The 15,460-nt window shown below is 38.1% G+C and overlaps 1 protein-coding gene across 12 annotated transcripts in view; it reads right to left on the bottom strand.

Moving 5' to 3' along the window:
- Positions 1 to 15,460, bottom strand: part of FN1 (fibronectin 1) — a 71,403-nt gene that overhangs the window by 42,642 nt on the left and 13,301 nt on the right. For all 12 annotated transcript variants that reach the window (XM_088827751.1, XM_055397164.2, XM_088827761.1 and 9 more), the window contains exons 10-18: positions 14,245 to 14,397; positions 12,766 to 12,894; positions 11,606 to 11,749; positions 6,338 to 6,459; positions 2,988 to 3,168; positions 2,327 to 2,503; positions 1,409 to 1,537; positions 1,226 to 1,315; positions 243 to 437 (exon numbers count right to left, since the gene is read on the bottom strand). In XM_088827751.1, coding sequence (XP_088683877.1) covers positions 243 to 437; positions 1,226 to 1,315; positions 1,409 to 1,537; positions 2,327 to 2,503; positions 2,988 to 3,168; positions 6,338 to 6,459; positions 11,606 to 11,749; positions 12,766 to 12,894; positions 14,245 to 14,397 — 1,320 coding nt within the window. The remainder of the gene's footprint in view (positions 1 to 242; positions 438 to 1,225; positions 1,316 to 1,408; positions 1,538 to 2,326; positions 2,504 to 2,987; positions 3,169 to 6,337; positions 6,460 to 11,605; positions 11,750 to 12,765; positions 12,895 to 14,244; positions 14,398 to 15,460) is intronic.

The following is a 15,460-nucleotide window of genomic DNA, read 5'->3' as shown; positions in this document are numbered from 1 at the left end:
CATAAGTTCAGGGATAGAGTAATCTATAGGATGACTTGCATATTGGAACCACAGACAGAGACAAAATAATCCCCCAAAAGAGACAATTATACTTTGATCTTACATGTCTGGTTGTCCCTAGTAGGCTCATGGAATAAACAAAAGCCAAGGTTGGTTTTGTTCCTCTGGCAAAAGGGAGGTTCAAGATGTGACTTTCTTAAGCCTTAAGAGATAAGACAGCACAAGAAGCATCTTTAGGTTACCTGAACGTGGGACTCCAGTGGTTTCTTGTTGGATGAAGACAGGAGTACTTTCCTGATTTTCTTCCACAGCATAGATGGTGATGTTATACTGAACGCCAGGTTGCAAGTCACTGAGCGTGACAGAGTTGGCAGTTTCAGGAAGATTGAGTTCTGTGCTACTACCCTCTACGGATGGGGAATAGACGATTCTGTATCCTGCAGGTTCCGGAGAAAAAGAGTAAAACACACTGATGAAACAAAGGTTTCAAAAGGCATAAATTCCCCTTTCCTAATAGCCCTTAGATTCTTGGTGGATCACTCTTGAAGAGTGAGCAATTCTTCTGGACTCATGCAACTGTGCTACTTCTTATAAGGACTATTCAGTCCAAAGATAAAATAAGAATAGTCATGCAAAGCTTTTTAATAATAAATATCATCCTTGAAGACTAAGATCCTTAATAAATGTCTATTAGAGAACCCAGGAGGTGAAAATATTCATGTTAAATCGATTTCTTTTCTTTGAGCTCTAGATGATGGGAGCAGTCAAGGAACCACTCTGAGCCAGAATTGTCTAGCCTGTCAGAGTTATTTAGGAACTTCAGAAACAGTTAAGTCACCTAATGAGCTAATAAGGCATCTCGGCTGCCTCTAAGAATAAGTCTCAGAGTGAGGTTTTCAGAAGAATTACCCCTCTTCTATCATGGGAATGCCTAGTTTAATAAATCCATGAGCTGGATTTCGAGGTTTGTGCCTGTGTGACTATGTGTGTGCATGTTTGTGTGAAACAGGTTAGTTAAGACATATTTAAGAGGAAATTATTCATAAGAAGGTAAGGCTGTAAGACTTAATTAATACCACACACAGACACACATATATCTACACTCTGGTCCGGTAATTACAATAGAGATACAAGTGATTTGCCTGCTCATAGATCAGAATCCACTCCCTCACCTCTTACGGCATCAAGATTAATATAGGAGCCAAGAAGAGGCAGCTAAGCTGACCTGTGATGGGCGCCCTGGGTCTGCTCCAGCGAACGACAATAGAAGTGTCATCAACTTGGTCCACGGTAGGGTCAGGAGGGGCATCAGGTGCTAACAAAGAAAGGAAGAAATGAGAAAAACAGGAAATACTGCTACAGGTCTGTTTCACAGGGGGGAAAAGAAGTCTTTTCACACCACACATACCTGTTGTCTGTGAGGTAGACAGGATCAAATTCTGCTCTCCTTCCTCGGATATCTCATAAACATTCACAGTATATTTTCGGCCAGGAAGCAGGTCAGGGATGTTCACGGAAGTGGCTGTGCTGGGAAGATCTTTGAAATAAAAGGGAAAGGTTACTATCAGAGCATACCAGTCCCTCTAATGACTCCATAACCTTTGAGAAGGATAGTTTTAAAACTATATATTCATGGGGGTGAGGGGAATGAAGGAAGAAGACTATAAAGAAATGTACTAATGTATAGTTAGTTATTATCAATGCACTATGAGATAATTTTTTCCCCTTTTCCCAAATATTTTCTCTAAGGATATATAATTTTAAACCACCCCCAAATCTGTAAACGTTGTCCTCTGTAGTTAGAAGTCTAAGTAGTGGTTATGGGTGAGGGATGATGGGGGATAGGGGAGGAGGGATGTTCTTTTTCTTGATCTGAGTCCTGGTCACGTGGGTGTGTTCTTTTTATAAAAATTCACTGAGTTCTATGTTTATGATTTGTGTACTTTTCAGTGTGTATATTTCTCCACAATAAAATTTTTTAAAGTCCGTTAAACATGAGAATCTGAAAAGCATGAATAAGGGTACTGTGTCTCTCCCAAAGCTAACAGTCCCCATGCTGGCAATTACTTCCAGGAAGAACACACTATTGTTATGTGGACCTGTGCCCAGGCTAACACATAACACAGCTCCCACCAGGGACCAGGAAAGTGAGCATGGTTCAGGAAGAACTCAGGTCCATTCTAAAAAGGGTCAGTTGTTTTCCATCCTCACACTGGAGGGTCAACTAGTTCCAAATGTCCCAGGCCTCCTGCGTGGATGCCCTCTCTGCCCAGTCCCACCTCCAGCAGAGTCTCCCAGCAGCTGGTCATCAACACATGGAGCTCACCCAGGTACTGTGGTTCATCTCCCTCTTCACTCAGCTCATACTCCACCCGGAATCCAGACACAGTGTCCGAAGCCGAGACCCAGGAAACCACAAAGCTGCTGGCTGTGATTTCAGTCACCGACTCAGAGGTGGCCACAACAGGAGACAAGGGCGTGGTCTCTCCCGTCACCGTGTTGCCTAGAGTCACAGAGAAGGCAAAGAGCTGTCAGCCGTAGACAAAACTTACTACCATCATCTGTGAAATACCATTAAAAAAAATAAAAGATAGGTGCCCGACTTCCCCATTAGTCCCAGTGGTTAAGAATCCACCTGCCAATGCAGGGGGCATGGGCTTGATCCCTATGTCCAGGAACTAAGATCCCACATGTTACAGGGCAACTGAGCCCATGCACCACAACTACTGAAGCCCATATGCCCATGCTCCACAACAAGGGAAGCCACCACAATGAGAAGCCCACACACTGCAGCAAAGAGTAGCCCCAGCTCACTGCAGCTAGAGAAAGCCAGCGCAGCAGTGAAGACCTGCGCAACGAAAAAAAATAAAATGTGGATACTCATATTCATCCGTGGAAGAATATGAATCGAGAAAGAAAGCGCTTCCTGTGGGGAGCCCAGGTCTGAGAAAGGCAGGTGCAGATGGACGGGCTGCTGGGGTACATACTGGTCACCGCTGGGCTCGTGCTGGTGGTGGTAAAGTCAAAGCGCGTCACCTCTCTTTGGCCATAGTGCTGGACACTGATAAGCTGGCCCTCGTATACCACACCTGGCCTCAGGCCTTTGATGGTGTAGGAGTTTAAGTGGCCAGGAATGGTAGCTTCCTTCCAGCGGTTTGGAGAATTTTTCTAAAAATTGAAGTGAACAACAACAAAAAAAATCACACAAGAATTTACAAAGATGAACGCTGGGAGATGATGTGGAGCATTCTTCAAAGAAGAACGAGGAGTCTATGAAGCTCCATTTGAGGGGGATATCATGGAAAACTGGGATCAGAATAGAAACCTATAGCAGAATTTGTTAATGTTAATAATAATGGTTATTACCGCTAATATTTACTGATGGTTTACTATGTACCATGCTCTGTGCTGTTTTCCTTTCATTCTCTTATTTAAGCTTTATCTCTTCCCTCCTCCAAGTTAGTGGTATTACAGTCCTGATTTTACAGATGAAGAAACAGAGTTATGTGATGTGCCCAAGATTACACAAAGGGAGGCCCTGGGCATCTTTCTTTTTGCCAGATTAATTATTCAGTTTAATAACAGCAACCTAAGGTGATAACTCAAGTTTTGCCTTTCCCAATTTTTAAATTTCCACAATGAACTGGGATATATTCCTCTCTGAAGTGGGAAAAGGCTTTATAGTCTATATTTATTTAGTGGGATACAAACCAAATTTCTTACAGAGCAAAGGCATAATATTCTTTCATGACTCAGTTCCTGGGACCATCACATATGAGGCTTAACACAGCTCTGGTTTTATGACTCATTCTTGGATATGAACTACTCCATCAAAAGTGGTTAGCCAACTTTGGGCAAGACTGCAGAAGAATGTGATCTCAGTTTATTTAATCTTTGTCTCCAGTTTATATTTTCACATCCTGTCTGAATTTATTAATATATCGTGGATCACAAAATTTATGGCAATAAAATGTGTAAAAAAGAAACATCCTTACTTCAAACAAGTTGAGATCATTTTAAGTATAAATATTCTACACTACTATAAGTTGAAATACATTTTTAATACCCAGTGATTTTACAAAATTATCCAATCAACCAGTTCCTCAATAATTCAGATACTCAAGTGTCCCTTTATAATTTTTAAATAAATGAAAGTCATCCTAGTACTCTCTAAATTTAAATACCTTGTGAAAGACATTAGTCATTATAATTAGCTCAGATTTAATAGTAAGCCTTTCATTCAATGTGAATTTTTTGGTTTGTTATTAGAAGAAAATACTCAAGAATAAACTCTCAGGTGACAAATATTTAAAAAAAAACCCAAAAGTGTTAAAAAATCTCAAAGAAATAACGTCCACTCTTTGGAGACTTTCTAACTTATATATATTTTATGTGCGTGCTAAGTTGCTTCAGTCGTGTCTGACTCTGTGTGACCCTATGAACTGTAGCACACCAGGCTCCTCTGTCCATGATATTCTTCAGACAAGAATACTGGAGTGGGTTGTCATGCCCTTCTCCAGGGGATCTTCCTGACCCAGGGATCGAACCCGCATCTCTTAAGTCTCCATTATTGGCAGGTGGGTTATTTACCACTAGTGTCCCATGGGAAGCCCTGATATACATTTTATACCTATGTGCTGCTGCTGCTGCTAAGTCATTTCAGTCGTGTCTGACTCTGTGCGACTCCACAGATGGCAGCTCACCAGGGTCCGCCATCCCTGGGATTCTAAAGGCAAGAACATTGGAGTGGGTTGCCATTTCCTTCTCCAATGCATGAAAGTGAAAAGTGAAAGTGAAGTCACTCAGTCATGACCGACTCTTCGCGACCCCATGGACTGCAGCCCACCAGGCTCCTCCGTCCATGGGATTTTCCAGGCAAGAGTACTGGAGTTGGTTGCCATTGCAGTCTCCATACCTATGTGCAATTATCCCTTATTACTGCGGTCTCACAGATACTTCAGAGTTAAGTTTAAAGTAAATAAAATCAGTGAAGAGAAATGAGAGACATGAAAGTGTTAGAAGAGAAATATATTCATCCCATCGACTAACATCATTAGACAAAAAGTTCTTTAAATGGCTACTACATATACTGTGGACAGTAACAAAAAAAGGGTGAGGGAAGAAAAAGAATGATTTCAACAGCTTGAATTTTTCAAAAAGAATTTAATACAATTGTATGAGTTGGTCAAATGTTTTATTTTGCTTTACTTTTTCAGTTCCTAGAAACCAATAGCTGTGATTTAAAATGGGCAGTTTTCTCCTGTGCTTAAACACTTTCTCAAATTAATGTCATATATTTTGGAGAGATATAAGGGCAGGCTTGAGACAGTAAGAAAAACTATAGCTTGATAGATCAATATCCTCCTTAGTGAGACTTAATAGATCAATATCCTCCTTAGTGAGACTTAATAGATCAATATCCTCCTTAGTGAGATTTCTTCAATTTCTAGATGATTAGTAGGAAGTCACAAAGTCACTCATTAAATATACTATCCCTCATCTATACTTTTCTCTCATCATCTCTCCCTTCTATCCAAATAACTGCAAAGATTAGAAAGTAAGGTTTTATGAAATGATCATGGAAATTCCCTGGAGGTCTAGTGGTTAAGAATTGGGGAGTTCACTGTCATGGCCCTGGTTCAACGCCTGGTTGGGAAACTACAATCCCTCAGGCCATGTGGCATGGTCAAATAAAAAGAAGAAACAATCACTTAAAAAGTGAACCAAAAAAGAAAGATATTAACTTAGCTATTTTGTTTTACAAATCATGAAAAATGATGCCAGTAGTTTTCTTTCCCTTTGATGGAGTTGGAAGACTTTTAAAAACTTTAGATTCTCTTCCCATGCTGGGTAAGAATAATTTTAAGCATTATCATTTCTAAGTACTCACAAACAAGATGTTTCTAACATGAAGAGTTAAGTTCTCCTAAATACCAAAAGAAAGCTAAATCTATATGTCAATTAGATTGACCACATCTTGCTTGGTCCCTAAACAAATACAATGCCAAGTGAATAGTTCATCAGATCTACTAGCTCAAAAACTGAAACACATTTTCAGAATCTGTTCATTTCCTTCTCCTTTTAAAAAAATAATATTCTATTATTTACTTTTCTTTATTTCGCTTCACCTAGTCTTAGCTGGCACATGGCATCTTTTTGCTGTGGCACGCAAACTCTTAGATATGACAGGCAGTATCTAGTTCCCTGACCAGGGATTGAACAGGGGTGGGTCTCCTGAATTGGGAGCAGGAAGTCTTAGTCATTGGACCACCAGGAAGTCCCCAGAATCTATTAATCAGGAGCCTCAGTATCCAAGGATTTTGAGCAGGATACTCACAGGTTTCCATCTGAGAATGTACTTGGAAATGTGAGATGATTCTGGTGCATTCCATTGGATAGGGTGAGAGTTGGGTTGACTTGGAGTCTCAGTGATGATTACTTGGACAGGACCACTTGCATCTGAAAATGAAAATATGAGACTTGGTGATCTTGAGCATTCCCTTACTTCAACTTAAAATGTAGTGCACATGGATCGCCATCATTAAAGACAGTTTTGCTCATCAGTAAATGGGAGCACAATAAAAATTATCTGGAGTTAATTTTTTACATGTTGACACTGGAAATCAATGAGACAAATCCTTTTTTTCTTAATTAATCACTGTCAAATAACAATATTGTGTTAATTTCTGCTGTACAGCAATGTGATTCAGTTATACACACACACATATATATATTCTTTTTTATACTCCTTTTCATTATGGTTTATTACAGGACATTGAATATAGGTCCCTGTGCTGAACAGTAGGATCTTGTTGCTTATGCATTCTGTATATGATAGTTTACATCTGTTAACCCTTAACTCTCCCTCCATGCCTTCCCCACGCCCTTCCTTTTGTCAACCACGGGTCTATTCTCTATGAGACAAATCTGTTTTTAGTGGATAGATTCTTGTCTTTCACATGAAAAATGCAACTCAAACTTATTTGCAAGCAAATAATTTTTTAAATGCCACTTAGTTTGCTTTCTTCTCCATTTTCAAAGAATTGTGAGAAAACTGTGGAACTACTCTAACACAAATAATGTAATACAGAATAAAAACTTCATTTACTTATACTAAACTTCTTTGAAGGAAATTCTAGCTTGTGGAGCTTTTCATCAAGGACAAATCTACCATCAAGAAAGAAAAAACATTCCAAAGGCCACATGACATGATGTAAAACAAACACATTTCTAAATGGGGTAGAATCTTAGACAAACAGACAAAGGTAATAATTAAAGACTCAATTTTATTTCTCATCTTCTCAGTCTAAGATCCTATCAGTTTGGGAAAATGTTTTATTTTCATTCAAGAAGTTTGCTCTAAAATCATTCCATTGATTGGTCAAATTGCTAAGATCAACATTATATTTTTTTCAAAAGTAGTTATCAACAAAATGACATTTTGAAGTGTGTACTAAATTTAATATTTCCACATCTTAATGTATAAAACTATTATCAACAAATGTAGTGTGTGGTTTTGGTTCTTCTGTTTTTGTTTTTTTTTTTAAGGCAAAACAAGAGAAGTAGAATCAATTTCTTAATAGGGTAGATTCTATTTAGGATAATTATTAAATAAATGGAAAATTTATGCCTGCAGAACAGAACACTAAATACTGTCTTTTTTATGATGTCAATCAATGTTCAACTTATTAGAAATAAAAATAAAGTTTCTTGTAATAATGTTTCCAAGAATTTCTAACAGACATTCTGTTAAACAGAGCAAAATTTTGCATGTTAGCTAGAGCAGTTCAGCAGATTATTAACAGATTTAAGTTTTCCATAAGGTCGTAGAAAAAATATTGATTTTCAAACTTGATTATTATCCTCACTATTAAATTTTATTTGAAAATAAAGTTTTCTCTAGCAGAACAAATATACAACTTGCATATCTGGACAGACTCAAAAATTCTAGAATAATATACTCACTTCCACGCTGAGAATAATTCAAAGTTTGGCTAAAGACTAATAAACATTCTTTAAATCTTAATTTCATCTAGTACACATATTTGTAAGCTGTACAAAAACAAAAATTAATAAATAAAATTCTCAATTTTAATTCTAAAGTGTATATTTGATAGACCACGGCAGGGTGTTTGTTTTAATTAACTGGCAGAAGTCAATTCCACAACCCTCTTTGAATCACCCCTTCATCATTATATATATATATGAATATAAATACATTTTTGAAAACAAACATTGAGGCAAAATTTTAGAAATGTGATTATTTAAAGTACTCCCATATATATATCTGGAGAAGGAAATGGCAACCCACTCCAGTATTCTTGCCTGGAGAATCCCATGGACAGAGGAGCCTGGCAGGCTACGGTCCACGGGGTCGCAAGGAGTCGGACATGACTTAGCGACTAAACAACAACAAAACAACATATATATATCAGTAAATATAGAACTATCACATTTTTATACTATAATAATTGGTATAAGGCTGCTTAAATATTGATCCTTAAAAGAAATCCTACCATAATTTCCTCATGTAAAGAGATGCCTGATATGTATTTTAGTTTAACAACCATGATTTTGAGACAAAAAAGTTTATGATGCCATCAGTATATACCACCAAGAGTCATTCCTAAAGCTAAGCAAGGACTTCGGATGATTCAATGCCAATGTAGGTTCACTGATTGTAACAAATGTACCACTCTGGTGGGGATGTTGATATTAGGGGATGTTGTGCTGTGTGGGAGCAGAGGAAACATGGGAAATCTCTGTACCTTCCTTTTGATATTGCTGTGAACCTAAAACTGCTTAAAAATAGTTTTAAATTTAAAAAAAAAAGATCATGATGATTATGGCTGATTCATGTTGATGTATGGCAGAAAGAATACTATAAAGCAATTATCCTCCAGTTAAAAATAAATAAATCTTAAAAAAATTATGATGGTTACACGTTTATCAAGATTAAGTTTTAGAAAGATAATATAAGTGACCTTTACTGCCTACCTTTAAGCTTAATCATGCTTCTATGTCCACAAGGAGAAGGACAGTAAAGAAAAGGGGAGGAAAAAGAAACAGGCGACTCAGAGGTTTTTACTCAGTGATGGCGCAAAACAACATAAGGTTTCCTCTAAATTTCCAACTGCTGGTTTGAAACCCTATGTTTTCAATGTTAGGCTTGTACCATAGCTCACCTTTAAGGGACCTACCCTAAACAGTAATAAGATATCTTGCATTTAGCACAATTTTGCTCAGAGAGTAAAAAAATTATCCATGATTTTTGTAAGGCCAATTAAATTCCAGCTATCACTCTACACCACTTTTTCTACATATGATTCAAAGACCAAGAAATTTGAAAATTCTGACATCTTTTCCATTATTTAAACTTAGCATTTTAGGAAGCCTTTTGATATTGATTAATCGGTAAAACTTTGTAAAGTAACCAGAGCAATGACTCACACCATTGTGAAAACTTGACTCATTAAGAAGACATATGACAAAATGTCTATACTTTCAAAACCAGTTTGAAATAAGGCCCAAATGAATGATTTCCAGTAATGGTGACCCTGGAGAAGTTAAACATTTATGCATTTGCAACTCAGCCCTTTTTTTCTTTATTCTGAGATCTGTGCTCTCCTGGTTGTCTATTGACAAACCAAACGCCTCTTATCTTCTGTTAGTTTGAACAACTCTCCTGAATCCTCCGTAGGAGGAACAAACAGGGAAAGGCTCAGAGACGAGGGACTGGTGATCTGTTGTTCCATCATCCTTTCCACACTCTGAAAGCCCCACAAGCCAGGCAGGAACCACTGAGTAACCCAAACACACAGATAAGACCCAGACCGTGTACGGAGGCCAACCTCCTCTCCGCTGAAATCGCCTCTACGCTCAATGGGCTCTTCTGTTATGAAGAGAAGAAACAAGATCAACACGTAGAAGTCCAACACAGGAGGATTCCTTCCCATTTAGATTTCATCTCTGGCGTGTCAACCTAAAGGCTTCCAGCAAGCTGTTATGTGAACAGGCTTACTTTAAAAGAGTGAAAAAAGTTCTCTCTATCACTTTCAAGACCACCACACCAGTAAGAACCATAAATAGACAGTAAGAACCATAAATAGACAGTAAGAGAATTTTTTAGAAATGTCTATCCTTTGGTTGTATCATAAAAAAAAAATAGCTTCAGTTATATACTTTCTGAACTTACAGTAATTCTGCAGAGCTTTAAAAATTATTGAACAAAAAAAAATATTTTAAGTGATTCCTACACACAAATCTACCACAAAATACAGTTTAAGAGCCAGGTCAATCTGTGCTGAGAACCTGTTAAGCAAAGTCATCTTCAGCAGCCCAGACAGCGTCTGAAGCCAGGGGAGAGGAGGGTCTCTTCTAAGTTCAGAAAGGGTATATATGAACAGTTTTTAGGATCATAGATTATTAGTTTGTTGGTGCTGAAAGGAACTTAAAGGTAATCAGCTAAAATCTCCCCATTTTACAGATGAGGAAATAGTGAATGAAGCTTGACTTGTATCTACTTAGCAGCATGTACAAACCTGGACCCATGTCTTGGCAAACACTGTTTTTGGCCAAGTTGTTCCATATCTTCTTCTTTATGACAGTAAATCTCTTACCACATTGAAAAGGGACTTAGTTAACTCAATCTTGATTTCTGTCATAGGCAGATTCCAATGTCCTGATGATCTCTCTTTCTGAATATAGGCCACATCTTAACTTAGCAGAGAGTCAAGAGACTTTGATCTCAGTAATTGGTCAAGTAACTGATGCCCAAAAATTAATTTTATTTTTTGGTCACACCACAAGGCATGTGGAACTTCTCTGACTAGGGATCAAACCTGTGCCCCCTACAGTGGAAGGGCAGAGTCTTAGTCACTGGGCTACCAGGGAAGTCCACGATGCCTAAAAATTAGTTTCAGAATTCAACCCATCTTACTGTTAACTCGTCACTCAGCAAAAATTAAATTCAATTTTTTAAAAACTGAATAACACCTCCAGCTAGGCATTATGTCCTGTGACCTGAAAAAAACCCAGCAATAAACATTTTCGAGTATTTGAACAGCATGGGCAGAGAACTGACCAAGTTACTCAACTCTGGACCCAGGATATTTTGTTCCAGAATCCAAAAGATCAAACACATGAACATTCTGACAAAAAGAGGGCCTGGATGAAACAATGAATACATATCATGTGTATGATACACATGAGAATGTGTATACATTTCATGCAATTTCTCCATGCAATTTTTCTGTTAAGAAACATAACATAAAATCCTGACCTTTACTCCCAGCATCAGTTACTCTCCATGGTTTCTATTTACAGGTACCGATGAGAAATGAAATTTAGCCAGTGTTTTAACCTAATGGAATGTTCTACAATGTTAAGAAACAAATGTACATGCAGGCACTTTTTCACAGCCTTCTATTCCTACTTGACTAGGGAGAAAGGAAAACCATTTAAGTAAAAAAATATTCGATTAATGATTAGACAGTGAAATGAGAAAAGGATAGAAAAAGGAGGAGACACCAATTTAGGCTTCAGAGTGTTACTAAACACTGCTGTTGCCATGTGTTTTATAACACCATGGAGTAAAGCTGCTTACCTGGATAGGTCTGTAAGGGCTGGCAGGCCCACTCCCCAATGCCCCGGCCATAGCAGTAGCACTGGTATCTGACCCCCTGCAAATACTTCTCCCATGAGTCTCCAATTTGATAAAAGGTGCGGGTTTCTGAATCCTGACATTGATCTAAAACATACACAAGTAGAAGAGTAAGCAGTCTTGAAAACTTAAAGTATTTAAATTTGGTGTGCTAGAGCACAGACTCTTAATTTTAATAAAAACTTGCAACTGTCCTTACAAATATAGCAGTTCAAAAATGTTTTGTTCATATCTTGTACCTTACTGGACAGTTAATGGTCAAAAAGTACCCACTGGGAGGAATAATTAGCTTTCTAAAAGAATAACATTTCTAAATAAAAATGTTAAGATTTAGATTTCTGTATATATTGTCAATCTGAATCTTAATTTGAGAAAAATAAATTAATGTTATATTTTACCTATCTTAATGCAAATAGCTTACCATTTGAAGAGCAAGGATAAAATATCACTTTATACATGTCTTCAAAATGTGGATGACTTAATTTTACATATAAATGAACTGAGCTAAATTTCAACTATTGAATAACTTGCTGAGCGGCTTCTAAGAAAGCCTCTCAGGCCTCTCACAGCTTTGGCAATCACAGGTCAAAAAAACTCATCTGATCAGTTTGTTTTCTGGGTGAGCAACATGTCTCTTTGAGTAAAGGAATATTAATGGATTACCTTAAAGCTGGTAACACAGCTCTTTTAAGGCCCAACCCTCACTATTTGCTTAGATCTATTAAAAGGGCAGCCAAGAAAAATAAGGAATTTGGGAGGGAGATATTTACTGGCATAATCATTTGTCCACACTATTGCACAGTCAGCAAGGGAAAGTTCTCTTTCAGACATGAATTATCTTTAGGATTCAGAACCAAAAAACAAATTTGTTTCAATTAAAGTAAACCTTCATGTGTTACCAAATTCAGCAAAAATAAATGACTACCACTCTCAAGTTTAGATATTGGTCCATGATTAAAGAAAAGACTTTGCCCAGCTCTCTGCAGGCCGTGATCAAAGTCTAGAGCCAGTTTCAATCAAGTAATATCAAAGAACTCTCCTTATCTGAAACTTGCTAGCTATTCTCAGTGTTCAAATCCAGCTAGAGACACGAGGCTACTTACCAACAGGATCACACTTCCACCGACCCCGGCCCTGACCAAAGCAGGTACAATTCAGCATGTGTCCCTCTTCATGACGTTTGTGGAATGTGTCATTCACATTGTAAGTGATGCCATCGACGATGCACTGATCTGTTTAGGAAACAGTGGGATGGGTGGAGAATTTTTAAGTTTCACTGATGAAATAAAAGAAGCTACACTTTTCGAAGCATACAATTCCTTCCACTTAATTAGCAGCATCTTCCACTAAATTAACTTTTCTACTGGCATAAACATTTTTTTCCCAAAGCTTAGTCAGTACTACACTTCTTGCAAAAAAAAAAAATTCTCTCTTATAAACTTGTACAGATTAGAGATCCAAGTATATACAACAAATTTTAACTTTCAGAACAAGTTCTCGCTGGTTTAAAGTGACCTTTAGATCTCTGCTTACTACAATAAATAGGAGGCAGATTAACCATTCTAATAGGATACCCAGCATGATGCGATGGTCTCATTTCTAGAATAGCAGGGCTAAGGAGATACTTGGAATGTGTAAATAGAATACCATAAGTGACATTTGCAAAGTTAACAACAACAAAATCAGGCCAACTCTGTTGTTAACTTGCTGAGATCCTAAGAAATTACTTCCCTCTCTGGGCCTCAGTTCCTTCCTCTGTAAAATGAGGAGTTGGTCTGGATGCCTTCCTAGTGTCCTTTTCAGCTCTGCAACATCATATGTAATTATCATTAGACCTGGATTGTGTCATCCATCGGGCACCATAAAAGGAGAACAAGTCCAGGCCAATGTCAACACAGAGGCTACATGAACTATTTATTAGCCCAGAGCTCTACCTAAGTCTTATTTTTCAAACCAAAGAAATAGAAACACTAAAATAGTTTTAATAGATCAACAACCGTAATATCATACACCAGGGTCCAAAGGGGAAAAACTAAAGTGTACAAAAGAAATTGGTCTCTATGTTTTTGTCTCCTTGAATTAAAGATCTACCAAGATCTGATTTTAGAATAGCATGGTCTCTTTTCTTTACAAAAACTGCTCAGTCTTTTCTAGACAAGAATCCAACAGCATAAAGAGAAAAAGTGGAGTCGCTCAATCGTGTCCGACTTTTTGCGAACCCATGGACTGTAGCCTAACAGGCTCCTCCGTACATGGGATTTTCCAGGCAATAGTACTGGAGTGGGCTGCCATTTCCTTAAGCTAAAAGGATCAAGTGTTATCAAGTGATCATGTCCTATTCTTTGAAGTCATCTTTTTGGCTCAGTACTTACATCCTGGGAATGTTTCAGAATCTTTGAAATGCTCTGCCAGATTTTCTTAACTGGCTGTCTAACATGCAAAATCTATCCAACACAGTAGACTAATGGAGTGGCATTGCATACTTCTTCTCCTGCTTTTGGTAAAGCACAAGTTTTCACAAAGAAGTCTGCTTCTCTGTATTCTCTGTCCTCTCAAATATTTTCATTAATAAGTGAGCATACCTCGGAGCTGAGAGTAGGCGACACACGTCCATTCTCCACGACCATTCCCAACACATGTGCATCTCATCATGTGGCCCATATCATGCTGTTTGTCCCACTGGTCTCCAATGCGATACATGACCCCTTCGTTGGTTGTACAGATTTCCTCGTGGGCTGTTTGGAAACAGAAGGGAAATGCATTACTGCATAAATGATCACAAGGGCTAAAATGTATGCAATATTATCAGTCTGGTTTGGTGATCCTAAGAACTCTCTTGGAAGGAAGTTTTCTGTGCCTCAAAAATTCACTGAGCTCTGACTACCAGAGAGAGAAAACATACTCCAAAGACGAGGTTTGTTGTAAGGAAAAATTAAAGTGTGGCTAAGGGATGTAACAGAGAGGTAATGGCAAGCCACTCTAGTACTCTTGCCTGGAAAATCCCATGGATAGAGGAGCCTGGTAGGCTGCAGTCCGTGGGGTCGCTAAGGGTCGGACACGACTGAGCGACTTCACTTTCACTTTTCACTTTCACACACTGGAGAAGGAAATGGCAACCCACTCCAGTGTTCTTGCCTGGAGAATCCCAGGGACGGGGGAGCCTGGTGGGCTTCCATCTATGGGGTCACACAGAGTCGGACACGACTGAAGTGACTTAGCAGCAGCAGCAGCAAGGGATGTAAACCACAATTATGCCTACCCATTCAAGGGGTTTGCAATGTTCTAGAAGTCTGGATTTGACTACTGTCCCATAACATTTGCTAGTTTCAGTTTATTCTAGATCAAAGGGAAACAATGTGTATGGGTATAGAATTGTAAGTTAATATGTGTTTTCCTTCTAAATCCAAATTTTCTTTTGCTGAAATGAGAGGACTAAAAGTAAGCCTAAGTATTAATAGTTTCCTTCTGATGTTTCATGGCCTCATATTCACACTTGACAGAAGCACATGGATTCTTAATTCTACTATCAGAAAATCAACTGTAGTCTAGTGGCTCTCGAAATTTGAAAACAAAAGGTATTGGTTCTCCTTTCTTCACTCACACAAACTAGAGCACAGCCTTTTAAAACAAGATCCCTATTGATTGGAAAATACAGTCTGGGTCATTTTGGTGTTTAATAAGTGATAGACCTTATTCTAAAGCTGTATGTAAATACTGCAGGTCTGTGACTGCAGCAGTCACTTCAATATTTTGAGCTACTCAGTTGTGTGCTTTTTACAAAAGACACATCTGTTTAAA

This window comes from Moschus berezovskii, chromosome 2 (genome assembly GCF_049115385.1).
Source record: "Moschus berezovskii isolate FMDL1 chromosome 2, NW_MosBer_1.0, whole genome shotgun sequence".
NCBI lineage: Eukaryota > Metazoa > Chordata > Mammalia > Artiodactyla > Moschidae > Moschus > Moschus berezovskii.
The sequence above is the reverse complement of the archived record's forward strand: the minus strand, read 5'-3'. Positions and strand labels throughout refer to the sequence as shown.